The sequence below is a fragment of the Castor canadensis genome, chromosome 14 (assembly GCF_047511655.1).
Source record: "Castor canadensis chromosome 14, mCasCan1.hap1v2, whole genome shotgun sequence".
NCBI classification, from domain to species: domain Eukaryota; kingdom Metazoa; phylum Chordata; class Mammalia; order Rodentia; family Castoridae; genus Castor; species Castor canadensis.
This window is the reverse complement of record NC_133399.1, coordinates 78,720,374-78,734,743: the sequence shown is the minus strand read 5'-3', so window position 1 is coordinate 78,734,743 and position 14,370 is coordinate 78,720,374. Positions and strand designations below refer to the sequence as shown.

The 14,370-nt window shown below is 43.2% G+C and overlaps 1 protein-coding gene and 1 non-coding gene across 9 annotated transcripts in view; one reads left to right on the top strand and one right to left on the bottom strand.

Moving 5' to 3' along the window:
• Positions 1-14,370, bottom strand: part of Irf2 (interferon regulatory factor 2) — a 120,025-nt gene that overhangs the window by 11,738 nt on the left and 93,917 nt on the right. For all 8 annotated transcript variants that reach the window (XM_074054876.1, XM_020176285.2, XM_020176287.2 and 5 more), the window contains exon 6: positions 9,161-9,278. In XM_074054876.1, coding sequence (XP_073910977.1) covers positions 9,161-9,278 — 118 coding nt within the window. The remainder of the gene's footprint in view (positions 1-9,160; positions 9,279-14,370) is intronic.
• LOC141417158 (small nucleolar RNA U13) lies at positions 10,435-10,537 on the top strand. Its single transcript, XR_012441761.1, has one exon. It is a non-coding gene; the product is annotated as a small nucleolar RNA U13 (small nucleolar RNA).

The following is a 14,370-nucleotide window of genomic DNA, read 5'->3' as shown; positions in this document are numbered from 1 at the left end:
TGCAAAATGTTCAATTTGGGCAGGAAGGGACCACATTCCAGTCTCCTTGAGAGGTCAGCTATCATGGATGGGCTCTTCTCTCAGTCATTCAAAATATCTCATTTGCTGCAGTATTTTTGTTTGTAAGTTCCTGTTTTAATTGCTTTGAAGGGATGATGAGAATATTATCTGACTTCCACTCAGGGAAGGTTTTGGAGGGCGGTGGGAATTCAGAGATCTTTAATAAAGAGAGAGAGTCACAGAAGAGGCTGAGAAAGGAGACTGGGGATGTGATAAAAAAGAGTTCACAAATCCATAGCACACAGAAGAGAAGGGAAATTGGATGCTGGAAGGGATATAATTAAATCAAAGAAAGGAAGGCTATATATGGCAGGCAGACTCCCAAATTCTTATTTCAGCCTTTGTACTATCCTATTTGAGTGTAAGGGCATCAATTATGCCGTTCACTGGACTTGGACTGAGTGCCAGCACTGACCTCTCTCAAGTTTCTCCTGCCTCTCCCAAGAAAACAAAATAGAAGGAAAACAAGACAAAGTCCTATCTTGTCCCAAGTTTTATGAAGCAGTTGGGTGGAGTCAGAAACCAGTGAGAGAGGGAGAAAGGGGGGTGGGGAGGAGAGAGAATGTGTGTATGGGTCGGGGGAAGTGTACAAGTGATGCCCTGAACATTAAGGAAATGGATAGCTTACATAAGCTTGACTTAAATCAAAGCCACTTTAACTTCCACCACTCCCAACACTCCTTTCTCCTTTGCACTGTCACTCCTAACAGTGACATCAAGTTCCCTAGGACTAAAAACAATGGCAGCAGCTCAAGTACCTTCTGTATTCTGTCCCTTTGCTCTGCCCACGGATTCTTTCACTCACTGTTCTTCTCCACAATGACCAGTTCAGTTGTTCAGCTAACAGATTTCTGGAGTACCTGCTTGGCAGACACAGTTATCCAGTACTAGGAGGGGCAGGAGACAAACAATGGAGACACCATTGGGTTTGTAAGAAGTCTTGTGGGCAACAGGCCAGCACATAATAATCTAGGGAGTAAACTGGAGGCAGTGAAAAAGTGAAAAGTAAAAGAAGGGAGGCAAGGTAAGAAAAACCCTATGATAAACTTGAGGAAGTGAAGAATTTTTCCAGCTGGAGGAGCTGCAGACTTGAACAAGGGTACTGTGAGGTGGGAGGTCAAGAAATGGGCACTACTTAGAATGCCTTTTGGCGCTCTTCCTGATCCTCTTGCACAGACTAACCTGTCTTTCCTCTCAGTGCCTCTCCCTCCCTGTCCTTGGAGCTTAGCCCAAACTACACTGTGACCCAACCTTGTGGCATTACTTGGTTTCTACCTGCTGGTATTGTCTGCATGTCCTCACTGAACTTTTTATTTGTGCATGTGACATCTCCTTAAGCTAATTATGGCTCCGGAATGCTGAGAACCAGCATTAGAACTTTTTGTACCCATCTTGACACATGCCCATGGCTGACACCAAAAGGAGCTCAGTAAATCTCTGCTGAATAATGATTGAAGGGATCCAGGCTCAGTGACTGAAGCCAGAGTCCTGCGGGAGTTCATGACAATTTGAAAGTACGGACTGTGACAGTTAATGCTGTCTAGAAAATTTTAACAGTTCAGGCAAGTGGGTTCTTTTAAACCAGTAAAAGGGATAAAGACATACCAGGCTACACTGTTGCTAAGGTTGTTGGGGAAGAAAAGGTTTGGGGGTGACAAAAATGTTCTACTGAATATGGTTCTGGTTACACACTGAGTGCATCTGTCACAACTTACAGAACTACACACCTAAAAAGGTTAATTTTACTGTATTTCACTTAATATACATGACATAAGGCAAAAAAAAAAAAAAGCAGATAAACACCTGTACTCAAAATTTAATGTATCCTGAATGTTGGTAACTAGAACAGAAAGACAAGTTTTTGTCTTCTGGGCTAAGATCTGGATACCTGGTTTATATAATCACATCATTCCTGAGGCCAAACATCCCCCAGAGGGGTGGGTTGTTTTGAGGGGTGAGCACTTTCTCCATCCAAACACCAGTAAGGACACTTAACAAACTTTCTGAAGGGAAGCAGAGAAGTCCTAGCCTCTGAGGGTGTTCTCTGGATGTGCTCAGACACAGTCCTCTGGGTGCTAGACAGTACCCTGACTGTTAAAGAATAACCATAAAAACCTAGATTTCTGAGCACATCCCTTTGCCTCTCCCTGCCCCTCAAACCTCCCAGTTCTATTAGGAAGACCCATTTTAGACAGAAAGAAATAATCATTGACCCCCATTTTAGATAGAATGAAATAATCACATCAGGAGAGAGCTAAATAAGTAAGTCCAGGTCAGCTAGCCAGTACATGGCACTCAAGGTCAGTTTTATCTGATCCCAAATTTCAACTCCTTTGCCCTACAGACTCCCTTAATGAACGTTTTAACAATGCTCAAGCAGAGCTGCTCTTGGCTTTCTATGAACCTCTTAGGATAAAACTTTCAAATCTCACCATAATGAATCTTTGGGCTCATAATCAACATCGAAATTTCTTTTAAATGGCTCTCTGTTGGGTACCAGGGAAATTCTCAAATGATTAGATAAGCTAGAAGCCCACCAAGCTCCTCTACCTTCTTAAGGACGGCACATAAGGCAAAGTCACCCACAGGACCGTAATTCTATCTGAATCTAGTTGCTAAGAATTACAACAATATTATTCATGGCTGGTCACTGACGGACGGACCGGTTTGACTGCTTAAAAGGTCATTCTTACTCTATTAACAATTGTTGACTTAGTATAGGGCTCCACCTGAGAAAGCAGCTTGCCCCCCTGCTTCAGAGAAAGTGCTCAAAAGCTGAGACTACCAGAAACAGAAAGGCCCTTCAAGGTAGCTTTGTTCTATTATTTTACAGAAGAAAAAGCTGAAACCCAGAGGCCAGGTAAATTGCCCACATCACCCAGGTGACTGCAGGGCAAAAGATTAAACTTACTAGTAGGGCACAGAAAATCAGGCCATCAGCACTGAACCACAGGGAGAAATTTACCCTTGACCCTGAGAGTATGAAACGGTTAATGCCAGACCTGACAGCATGACATAGGTGCAAGCTACTTTTCCTATTCAGATATACTTTAATTTGATTTTGGTAATATCATAATCACATTTTTTTTACCAAATTTTACTCAGTCAGAGGATGATTTATCTGTGTATCTCATTTGATCCTCACAAGAACTCTATGAAGTGGGTAGGAACAATATTATTATTTCCATGCTACATATAATTTAAAATGCTTCAGTTTTAGAAATGATATAAAATATTATTTGCAATTTATATATAAATGAGACTCAGAGAGTTTGCCCAAGATCACATAGTAAATAAAAAACATCAGCATAGGTCTAGAATCCAGTGTAGGTCTAGTCCTTTAACATCTAATCAAGTGCTCTTGTCTTTATAAAAGACAACCATTGTTTGTATTTTATAAAATACAGCCACCATTGGTTTGAGAACAATGGTAAGAGAGACAGTCATAATGGGGTAGGAAGGTGGGGCACAAGGGTCTGTCCTTGTATAGGCTGGCTGCAGGCCTGCCCCAGCAGGTTGAGATAGGTGTAGGAGGAAGCAAGTGTATGGCAGTGGTCTCTTTACCCTGTGAGAACACAGCATTACATGCGCTACAAAAATGGGAGCAGACAAGTCTTCTCAGTAGACAATTTGTCAGTCTTGAGTGTCAGCAGAGCAGAAACTTGGGTAAGGCGTGTTGGGCTGGCAGCTTCACTTAGCTATGAACCAAAAGGAAAGCCACCACCAACCTCACCTTCTCTGCAGCTTGCCACGTACAGGTTCAATTGTTCAGAATAATCCAAGCTCAAAACCAGGTAGAAAAGTGGTGGGCAGGGACCAGGTGATGCCAGAAATGAGGGGGAGACTCAAGTCTTGCCTTGGGGGCACTGGTGACATGGTAATATTGACATGTTCAATAAGCACTCTGTGGTTGAGGAATGAACCAAGAGAGAGAAGAATGGAAGCAGAGCCCAGGTGAGAGCCATGGTATGACACCAGAAGGCAGAAATAGTGTCTGACCTTGAAGATGAGTTTGAGACACATGGTGAAGAGAGATGGGAGGATTTCATAGTTAATTATCAACAGGGAAGAGATAGCAGTAACGGGGAAGGAGAAGAGAATATATAGTCTCATAAAAAGATGACAAGTTTCTTAAGTAAATGGAAACCTCATAAGGTTTTTAAAAGCCACAGACAAACTTTACTGCCCAGAGCTGGTCAGCACATGGAGACTGTCCTACTATGGGACTGTGACAACCAGTCTACCAAAGAAGAAGAAAAGATACTATCACTTCTGTATCTGAGGTTACCAAAGTATCTTGGTTCACCTCTCACATGTTGTTTAATGTTGTTAAGAGTTTTCCAGGGTCCTGATGAATTTGGCTTCTATTCCTAAAGGGGGATAGCTCAAGCTTCTCAGGAGAAGTTCCTGGGCACAGCTGTTAACTCACTGCAAAGGAGCATGGGAGACCTCTTGAGAGGGGGTGTTCTCCATGTAAAGACCTACTCAAGTGACTTTTTATTTGGGGTTGGAATTTCACACCTCAAGTACCAGGAACATGGCAAAAACAAGAAGGAGCAATGGAAATAGGAAAGGCTCAACACACCAATGGCCCAGGATTATTGCACCTTTGGCCATCTTCATATCACATGAATTTTGGTACTGGAGACTCCCAACCTTGATTTCTCCCTAAGCTTCCTACACAGGGACCCCAAAGTTGGTCTCTAAGTTGTGAGTCTGTTCTTTCGTTCCTTTGGTCGCCCCTTTGTCCATACCTGGGTTTCTAGACTGGGCCAAAAAAGGTATTTAAGCGTCACTTTAGATAAAGTTAGTCAAATTGAAAGCAATTTACAAAAAAACACAAAAAAACAACAGAATGTCCTCAAAGGTGCACTTTCGGCATAAATTAAGACAAAATGCAAACTCCATTACTTCCTGATTGCTATACATCTGTTGCTCTGGATTGCTTTTGCTCTTGAAAGAGCTGAATAGTCTCCCTTGTCTCCAGGCCAGCGATCTTTGCTTTATTGAAGGGTAGAGTCCCCTTTTATCAAGAAACACAATGGGGCTGTAAAGCACTGCCAGGCAAGTCAGGCAGAATGTCTGCACCTGCAGACTCCTCGTTCTGGCCTGGAGATCATTTCCACACAGCTCAGCAGAAGCACTGCTACGTGGGCAGGAGGCCAGCTGGGTACTGTTAGAACAATTCAACATGTGGCCGGCCTCTTCCTTTTCTAAACACAGAAGCAGCCACACACCCAACAAAAATGCAGTGCTAAAGTAAAAATAAAAAAAAGGAGGTGTCCCTCCCCACTCCTCTTAAAGGGAAAGCAGGGATGGGTCTTCTGGGTGCTCAACCTATGACTTGACCAGGCAGGAGTGAAGAAACCTATGAAGATGTTCCAGCATGAAAACACCACGCTCCTTTTTGGTGTGCACACCTGGCTGGCTGGAAGTACTTCCAGCTGTTACAGAGAAGATGGCAAGAACAGGACACAGACCTCTGACAACTGTGTGTATGTGTGTGCCCCTGCGGTGAACTGTGGCAAGAATAAAAGCAAAAAATTGCAGCAATGCAGCACAAGCCCATTTGTCAGGGCAACAGTACAATTCACATTTTGTACATACCGCTTTTGCTTACAAAAACAGCCACCTCTGTTCAGAATAAAAATGGACTGGTGGCTGGCCTCCACTGAATTCAGTTATTGACTTTCAATCCAGTTTCCTAGCTAAAGAGCCTCCAGACAACATATAAAAGACTATCATATTAAGTATTCATTTCAGCCATCAGTTTTAATCTTATAAATGCATGTTCATAGAAGTGAAATGAAAACCCCTTCTAGCTTTCATCTTGGAGCCCGAACACAAAACTGAAATGAAATCTGGTTTCTGGAGTGAACAGAAAGCAAGAAACAGGGTCATTTAAAAACACACTATTTTGTAAGGTAAAGAGAGAGACTATCTCAAATGCTTCAATGGCTTTGACAGTCACATCCCTGCATTTCTCATTTTCATCCACAAATCACAAAGACCAAGAAGACTAATTAATAATCACAAGCTTGTGAAGGGTTTAAAGGCTTGGATACACTATCATGAACCCTGGTCACAGATCGTCTTCTCTCTGACTACTTTATATGAATTCTATAATTCATCTAGAATTATACACCTTCAGAAAAGCTACCAATGAGAAAGATGTGTTTGAGCCCATTTTGTTGCTATTCATTATAAAGACCAGGAAGAGAGTCATTTAAACCAGTAGATGATTCTGTAACCAAACCTGACTATTCTGTTTGTCCCAAAAAAGAGAGTATCAACTCATTAAACTCACATCAGCTCCAGGTAGTGCCTATCACACAAAAGGGCAAAGAAGGACTTGTAAAGTGGCTGAAGTGGTAGAGTGCCTGCCTAGCAAGCGTGAGGCTTTGAGTTCAAATCCCAGTACCACCAAAAGGCCAAAGAATGATCAAACTGACAGAAACTTATACACTGAAGACTCAACCATAATGATTAAAAAATATGTAGGATGGATATGGAAGACCTGTTCAGTGAAATAACCCAGGTATCATCCACCCATAGGTGGAAAAGTCAAACTTATAGAAACAGAGAAAAGAAAGGTGATTACTGGAGGCTGAGGAGGTGGTGGGAGAAAGGAAAAATGTTGACCTAAGGGTACAGAGTCACATTTATACCTGAGAAATAAGTTTTTGTGAGCTATTGCACTGCATGATGTCCAGAGATAATAACAATGTGTATTTCAAAACTATCAAAAGAGGAGATTTTTAAAACATTCCAAACCCCCCAAAAAAGAGTAAGTTGGTGAGGTGACAAATGATTCTTTCTACAAGGTTTATATAGATCAAAACATCACATTGTATCCCAAATACACACATAAATACTGTTTGTCAGTTAGAAATAGAAACATAACCTTAAAAACAGGTAAGGAAAACCATGTGCAACTCTGACTTTGGTTTGGCATGTCATCTGGGGCTGATGTCACCTCATAAATGAAGGGGAACTCCAGGAACCAACCAACTCATTCAAAATAAGGTGTGTTAAGAAAATGTGCCTGGAGTTTTGACAAACATCTTCCTTTTTTTTTTAGGGCTCAATGGGCATGCGTGCAGTTTCCAGGCAGAGACTGCCTATGAAGAAAGCTAAGGTAAATGAAGAACCAGGAAGGGCAGAAGCCATAACAAGGACAGACACTGTGCATGTGTAAAACACTTGGGTCATGGGAAGAAGGGACCCAGGTCGAGGAGACTCTAGATAGTGAGTCCCTCACCCAGAAGCCCTTCGCTTCCTCACTGGCCGGTGGGGTGGTAGGGAGCTTGAGTTCTGATTCTCCTCTCAGCTCAAAATCTACTGTAGAACCAAAGGTCTCTACGTGGAAGTATCAAGCCTGGGTGTTGGCTGAGAGGGCTTGTCTATGCTTCCCTCACACTGCACTCTATTACAATGTCAAGGTTCAAGGTGTTCCTCACATACATGATTCTACTTCCAAAATTCCAAAACCAAAAGGAATGAGAGAATATTGACATCTGTCCCCATGTGGTCTCCTGTCAGTGTTCCACTGAGAATCCAGAAATGAAGGCCAAGAGGCTTGTTTTATAGCTGTTTGATCTCTCTGGTTCTCATCAACATCAGAAACCCAGATTGGAGCAGTGTCACAGACCAAAAGGTACTTGAAGATCACAAAGCCCCACCTCTGGGTTCTGGGTGGACTGTCAAGCTAAGTTCACTGCCAGGCCTTCATTCTTGCATGTAGTTCTCAAAGTCTATTTTCTACAGCATTCCAGAGGGAATTTACTGAGATTCATGGCTTGTCACCGCCTTGCCTAAAACCCTGCAAGAGGTGGTAGTTATATTGATGTGTATAAAGCACTTGGGCACTTTACTGTCTGTGTTATCTTTAATTTAAAAAAATATTTTTGTAGCCAGATACAGTGGCTCATTCCTGTAATCCCAGCTATGTGGGAGGCAGAAATCAGTATTTTTTTGGTTCAAGTCAACTCTGGCAAAAAGTTAGTGAGATCCCATCTTAATCAGTAAGCCGGCTATGGTGGTATGTGCCTGTTATCTAAGGTATGAGGAAGGTATAAGTAGGTGGATCCAGGTCCAAGGCCAGCCCCCTGCTGAAACTTGAGAACTTACCTAAAAAATAACCAAAGAAAAAAAGGCTGAGAAATGGCCCAAGTGATGGAGCACCTGCCTAGTGAGTCTAGACCTTGAGTTCAAATCCTAATACCCCCCTCCCTAATTGCAAACACTCCCTCTAGCAATTTGGGATAAAACCTCTTTCCCATGGCCTGTAGAGGCTCCCATATGTCCCCTTCCTTTCTGTAAGGGGACCTCATTTTGTGCTACTCTATGCCACAATGGATTCCTTTCTGTTTCCCTAAGTGAGTTCCTACCCACGTCACCAGCTGCTCCTCACACACCCAGAAGCAAAGAGACATCAGTCAAGCTCCCGAGACTTCCCAATCTAAATCAGGTTACAGGTTATTCTCTCTTGTCTCTGCTCTCTTCCTTTGCAGTATTTAGCACAAAGGGGAATGCTGGACTTACCTGTGGGTTTATCTGATACTGTCTGTGTTACTCCATGAAAATAGGAGCCGGGGCTCCCTTGTGCCCCATCTACCTCCTGCTCAGAGTATGAGTCTAGAATGTGGAAGATACTCAACGCTTGTTGAATCAGACTGTGCCCTTTGAATTTTTGTGCCTCAGTTTCTTTGCCTGTAAAATGAGCACCACCTCTGTGGCAAGTGTGCATGGAATAGTCACTAAGTGGACTCCAAGGGTAATCTTCACTGTGCCCGATACCCAAATTCAACAAATTGCACTTTTGTCCACGTGAGTAAATAATGAAAGATTAAGGGCTGCTAACTATGAGCCCCTGGGGAAGAAACATCTCTCACTCTTGGCTTTCTTCTCCTGGGGTGACCTGGCTAAATTCCTTTATCTGATACTCAAAGGCCTGAAATTTGGGGAGTAGAACTTGTATCCGGAGATGGTTCCAAGACTTCTTCCTACTGATTCTTACTTAAAGATCACTGTTTTACAAATTTTAGACTTTGGAGGACTGTTCATGTGTATAAGAAATAAGATGGCAAAACAGTTTTACCTATGATGTTCACCGTACTATCCACTTCATTTTTTATAGCTGAAGTCAGGACCGCATACTCAGGAGAAAGATCACTTACTCCATTACTAAGCCCCAAAGATGACTCAACTGGTTCTTGCTAGGGAGAAGAAAAGAAAACAAGAATTGAGAACACTTCCTTTCCCTCCCTTTTCTTAGCTTCAATTCTACCCTCTGTCTAATTTCTTTAATGTTAGGGTTAGTCATTCATGTCTAACCTATCATTCATGCATCCCCTGCCTCTTTCAGTTAGACTAGAGTTGAAAAGCTGGCTGTTCAGTGCTTCTCAGGCTCCCTCACAGAAATGGCCCCCGCACACCTGGCTTGTCTCTAGGAAGTGCTGACAACAGCTCTGGGGTTAAGCAGAGCTGCATAGCTGTCTGTGTGAGGTACTGCACTGCAAACATTCCAAGTCCTCCTTCTCCAAGGGAGCGCTCTAAAGGACTCATTCCAGGACCTCTCTCTCAGGAGGAGTTGTGTCACTACTTGTAGTTACTTCTTAGGAAAAGCTCTCCCTCAAGGATTGGCCAAGAGCAGGAGCCTGGAGGAAGGTGTGGCTGACTTCTTGGATATGCTGAGCAGTGGACTCTGACCACTTGAACATCCTACACTGAGTGGCTGGCTGATAACGTGGGCCACACTCACAGCCAAGGTCTTCCTCTCTCTGCCCCAAGGCCAGCTGGGTAGCCCTACACTCACAGCTTCACATAAAGGCCCTTCTTGTGCCTGAATATCTCATCCTGCCCAAGGGGCTACACAGTCATACTAATGAAATGAGAACAAATTCTTTCTTATAATGGCTCTGAATTCTGGCTTTATTCAAGTGTACTTCAACCCTCCACTTCTGAGAGTACCAACCAGCTCCAGGAAAGTCAGTCCTGAGGTACACTTTGATGAGAATAGTGCCCAAAGTAAGGACTGAATGCATCTGCTTTGAACCACACAGGAAAACTCCTGAGGATCCAAAATGGAACACAGGACTGGGAGCAGAGAAACATGGAGGTAGATAATACTGTGCTTTGAACAGTCAAGTGTGGCTGGGCACAGTAGCTGACATCTGCTATCACAGCTACTCAGGAGGCAGCAATCATGGTTCAAGGTCAATCTGGAAAAAAGCTAGATCTCAAAATAAGTCAGGTGCAGTGTTTAATGTCTGTAATTCCAGTTCCATGGAGTATTGGTAGGAAGACTGAGGGCTGTGGCCATCCCAGCGAAAAAAACCCCTTAAAACCCTGTCTGAAAAATAAGTAAGGCTGATCCTTTTTTTGGCTCGTAAGTGTGATGACTGTGTTCACACCTTTGTGTAACATGTGCCTTCCTCAAACCTTGTTATAACATGGGCACATTACCCTTCTGACATTAAAAAAAATAATTAAGGCAAAAAAGGGCTGGGGAGATAGCTCAAGTGGTACAGTGGTTGCCCAGTGAGCACAAGTTCAAACCCCAGTGCCTCAAAAAAGAAAAAAGTTAAGATTAGTGGACAACTAGTTAAGACATCGTGGATATTCTTACCAATTTGTACATGCACTACTTGGAATCAATGAAAGTCTTTCCCCCTACCCCCCAAAAAAACTTAGCAAGACCACTTAGGCAAGGAAGAAAAACACCATCCCACCTAGCAAGCTACCACCATGCCAAGCAAAGCTTCAAAGGCATAGCCTTACCATTCAGCTAATCTTAAAAATCTATTTTGCAGATAGTGTATATACGTGTGTGTGTGTGTATGGCTTACTAGCTGTACCAAAGGTCAGGCATCAGGAAGGATAAAGAACAGCCCTACTGGGTAGCATTTTGACCCTTTTCTCCCCCAGCATCTTGTACTCTTCTCTCTTTAACTTCCAAAAAACTCACTTGCTTTAGTCACCATCATTTCCCTTCCTTTATAGCTAAACTTCTGAGTGATTGTCTGCCTGTCCTGACCTCATCTCCTTGCCTGTACTCTTGTAAGTGCCTACGGTCTCACTTCTGAAAGAAGCGCTAGAATGGCGGCCTTAAAACAGAGATCACCAGAATTTTGGGAGGAGCTGCATCTGAGAATGGCTGAAAGCAGCGAGTCCCAGCCCAGAAACAGCTGCCCATGGATTGCTGCCCTGGGGAGAAAAAGAACCATGACACCTGACAAGGAAAGAGCCTTCCCACTCAGGGGTGGGGTGGGCACCAGGGGATCCCACTGCTTGAAGCACCCTTCAGCTTAAGAGTGGCCTTTTTACTTTCTCTTCTTGGCAAATAAATCTTTTTTACTTTCACCTTGCTGGAGTTTTTCTATCTCTAATTCGCTAATGCATACAGAACAAGGATCTGCATTGGCTGAGTACAGCCAATCCCTTCCACCTCATTTACAGAATCCAATTCCCAGAGGGGCAGTCAGAGCCTGGGCTTTGGAATCAGACAGACCAGGTGACAAAGCCTGGTGTCCCCACTGCTCCCTGATTTAACCTCATTAAGCCTCTCTTAGGGCACTGTGGACAACTGTAAACTGAGGACAATTAACACAATCCATGTCCTAGGGACGATTAAAGATTAAATTGGATCAATATACTTCATGGCACTTACCATTAAATAAAAGTTCGCTACCATCAAAGGTCACTGATCAAGCTCTGTTCTTTCACACCCAATGTTGTTTTCACAACTTCCATTGTCTCAGGTCTATATTTGACATCTCTGCCCCCTGCCTTCTTGCTAGCCTGTATTATCTCACACTGACTCAGTTCTCTACCTCTCCAGAGGTACCTTCCTTACTGATGGCCACCTCAATGGCCTCCTTCTCCCGCTCCCAAACCATGCCCCACATTTCCTCATTCCCCTTCCATTTCCTGAAAAGGAACTAAGTACAGGTATCCTGAAAAGGAACTAAGTACAGGTATCTGAAAAAATTATGGAAAGAACTGCTTATGATTTTCTTTTGCTATCTTTTTTTATTTGTTCTGTTTCTAGATTTCTTATCAAAGTAACGAGATAGTCAGACTTGCATATATTCAAACATCTAAATTAGCTCCACTTCCCAGTTGAAGAGTTCTAAGTGTTCCACATGAGCTGCAGTTTAATTAGTGGCAACTGATATTTTTATCACTTTACATACGAGAAAATGATAACTCAGAGGACTAAATTAATTTTCCAAGATCACACTACCATTAACCTGATGAGATACAAGAACTGCACTAAGTCTTTGGTCATGCAACATGGTTCAATTTCAGGAGCTTTCGGTCTTAAACCCTTGTGCTCTGCACTCATTCCAATGGGATGGAGACAGAACTAGATGGGTCATGGTTTTACTCCCCATTCCTACTGGTATCCTGCCCACATTCACAATGGAGCAGTACATTCTGCCAGTGGACACTGACAGACTATGGAAACCTGGTTTTAGTCCTCCCAACCCTGCTCTGCCAATGTCAAAGTCTTCAAATCATCTCATTGGTACTGCCATTTGGGAAGGACAAAGATGGTGAACTGTATAGTACAACGTAAGGAGTACCTCCCTGAGCCTCCATCCTGGCCCAGCAGAGAAGGGTCTTTGCTAACCTCAGTCAAAGGTTTTGAAATGATTAGAAGGAAAGGATACAGAAACCTAACTGACATTAAAACTCCAAGAATCCTAAGCAGAAAAGAGGTGAGAGTTCTCTATGAAACATGTGCACAGAGCTAGAACAGGTCATGACTGGCCTCTGCCAGCAGCTTGTTCTGGTCCTCTAATGCCCCGCTTCTACTTTGTCTCAATCTCACTCTGCTGTATCATAACCTGGCCTGGTGAGTCCTGAACCAGCCTCCTCTCTCTGTTCCCTTTCTCATGTTAGAGAAAGGCTCTCCTGTCAATCAAGCAGCCAATAGCTTTGTTGATTCCTAAGCCCACTGCTTCTCTCCAAAGAAAACCAAACAATTCACACTTGTGTCTGGATCCTTCAGTGGAGCATGAACCCTGCCAAATATTTAGGCTCAAGAACATTTTCTGTAGTTTTAGAATCTAAGATTTATGGTTTAAGAGATTTTAAACAAAAGCAAACCAGCACCAGAGAGCGTTTAAGGGCAGAGGCAGACTTCTTTAAATATGTAAAAATAGTCTACTTTTGGTTGGTCTCAAGGCTAGGCCTGCTGGATGGTCTTTGGGTGGATCTAAGTTAGAGGACAGCAGAAGGTCTGCTGTTCCAAGTCCATATGTCTCATCCCTGGGCCAAAGCCCCTTGTCTACATCTGTACTCTCCTGAGGACCACTGTAATGTCCGTAAGATAATTTCCCACCCCCCCCCCATCCAAGGACAATCAAAGGACATCAAATCTAAGGACATCTCTAAGTCTCTCTGCTAACAAAAATTCCAGGCTGACAGCTGAACCACTTAATGAAGACTGGGAAATGGGACCTCAGAAGTACACACAACACTTCATGGTGGCTACAATGCCAGAGAACAGAAGGTGTAGTACTCTTTCTTCCCTGAAACAAGACCATCTTCCCTCTCTTCTTCCCTTTCTTCTCTTACTTTGGCTCCCTTTTTCACCCTTCTCCTTGGCTCACTCTTTTCTACCTCTTCTTCCTGGGGTCTGTCTCAGAATTTCTGTCTTGGAGAAAGTCAAAAATTGCAAGGCCTCCAATGTCATTCTGGAGTAAATGACAACACATTTGTACCTCCAACACTTCTCAGAGCTCCGCATCTGTTAGTTTCAACATTGGCTTTCCAGGGTTTTCTGCCATTTCACACTCAACACATTCAAGGTTGAACTCACTCTCTTCTCCACAAGCAAGCTCCGTTCCCAATACTCCCTCCATGGGACCTCCTCTTTAATCCACACCTGTCTCTATACTCCATGTCCTCCTCCACATTCTGGAGAACTGTGCCTTCTTCTCCATCCAAATGGCCACCATCTTTGTCCACACTTGCTAATGCAGCCTCTCCATCCCTTACAATCACCACAGGAAAAGACCTTCCTTATGCTCCAGAAGAACTTCACCATCCTCCAAAAATCTGCTCCAAGGAGTTTCACTGTGTCTTATTTCATAAAATTATCCACAGAGATAATTTAGCCCACCAGTTTCAAAGCCCCCAGTCAGAAAAAGGAGAACCGGAGTAGGCAGGATAAGCATGATAACCTGATTCATCCAGGACAGCTCTGTTTATCTGTTTTCAAGTGGGTTGCTGACATGTGTTTTCATCTGATTAAAGTTTAAAAACTAAAGACCTCTTCCAACCAGTGAAGGGAAAGCT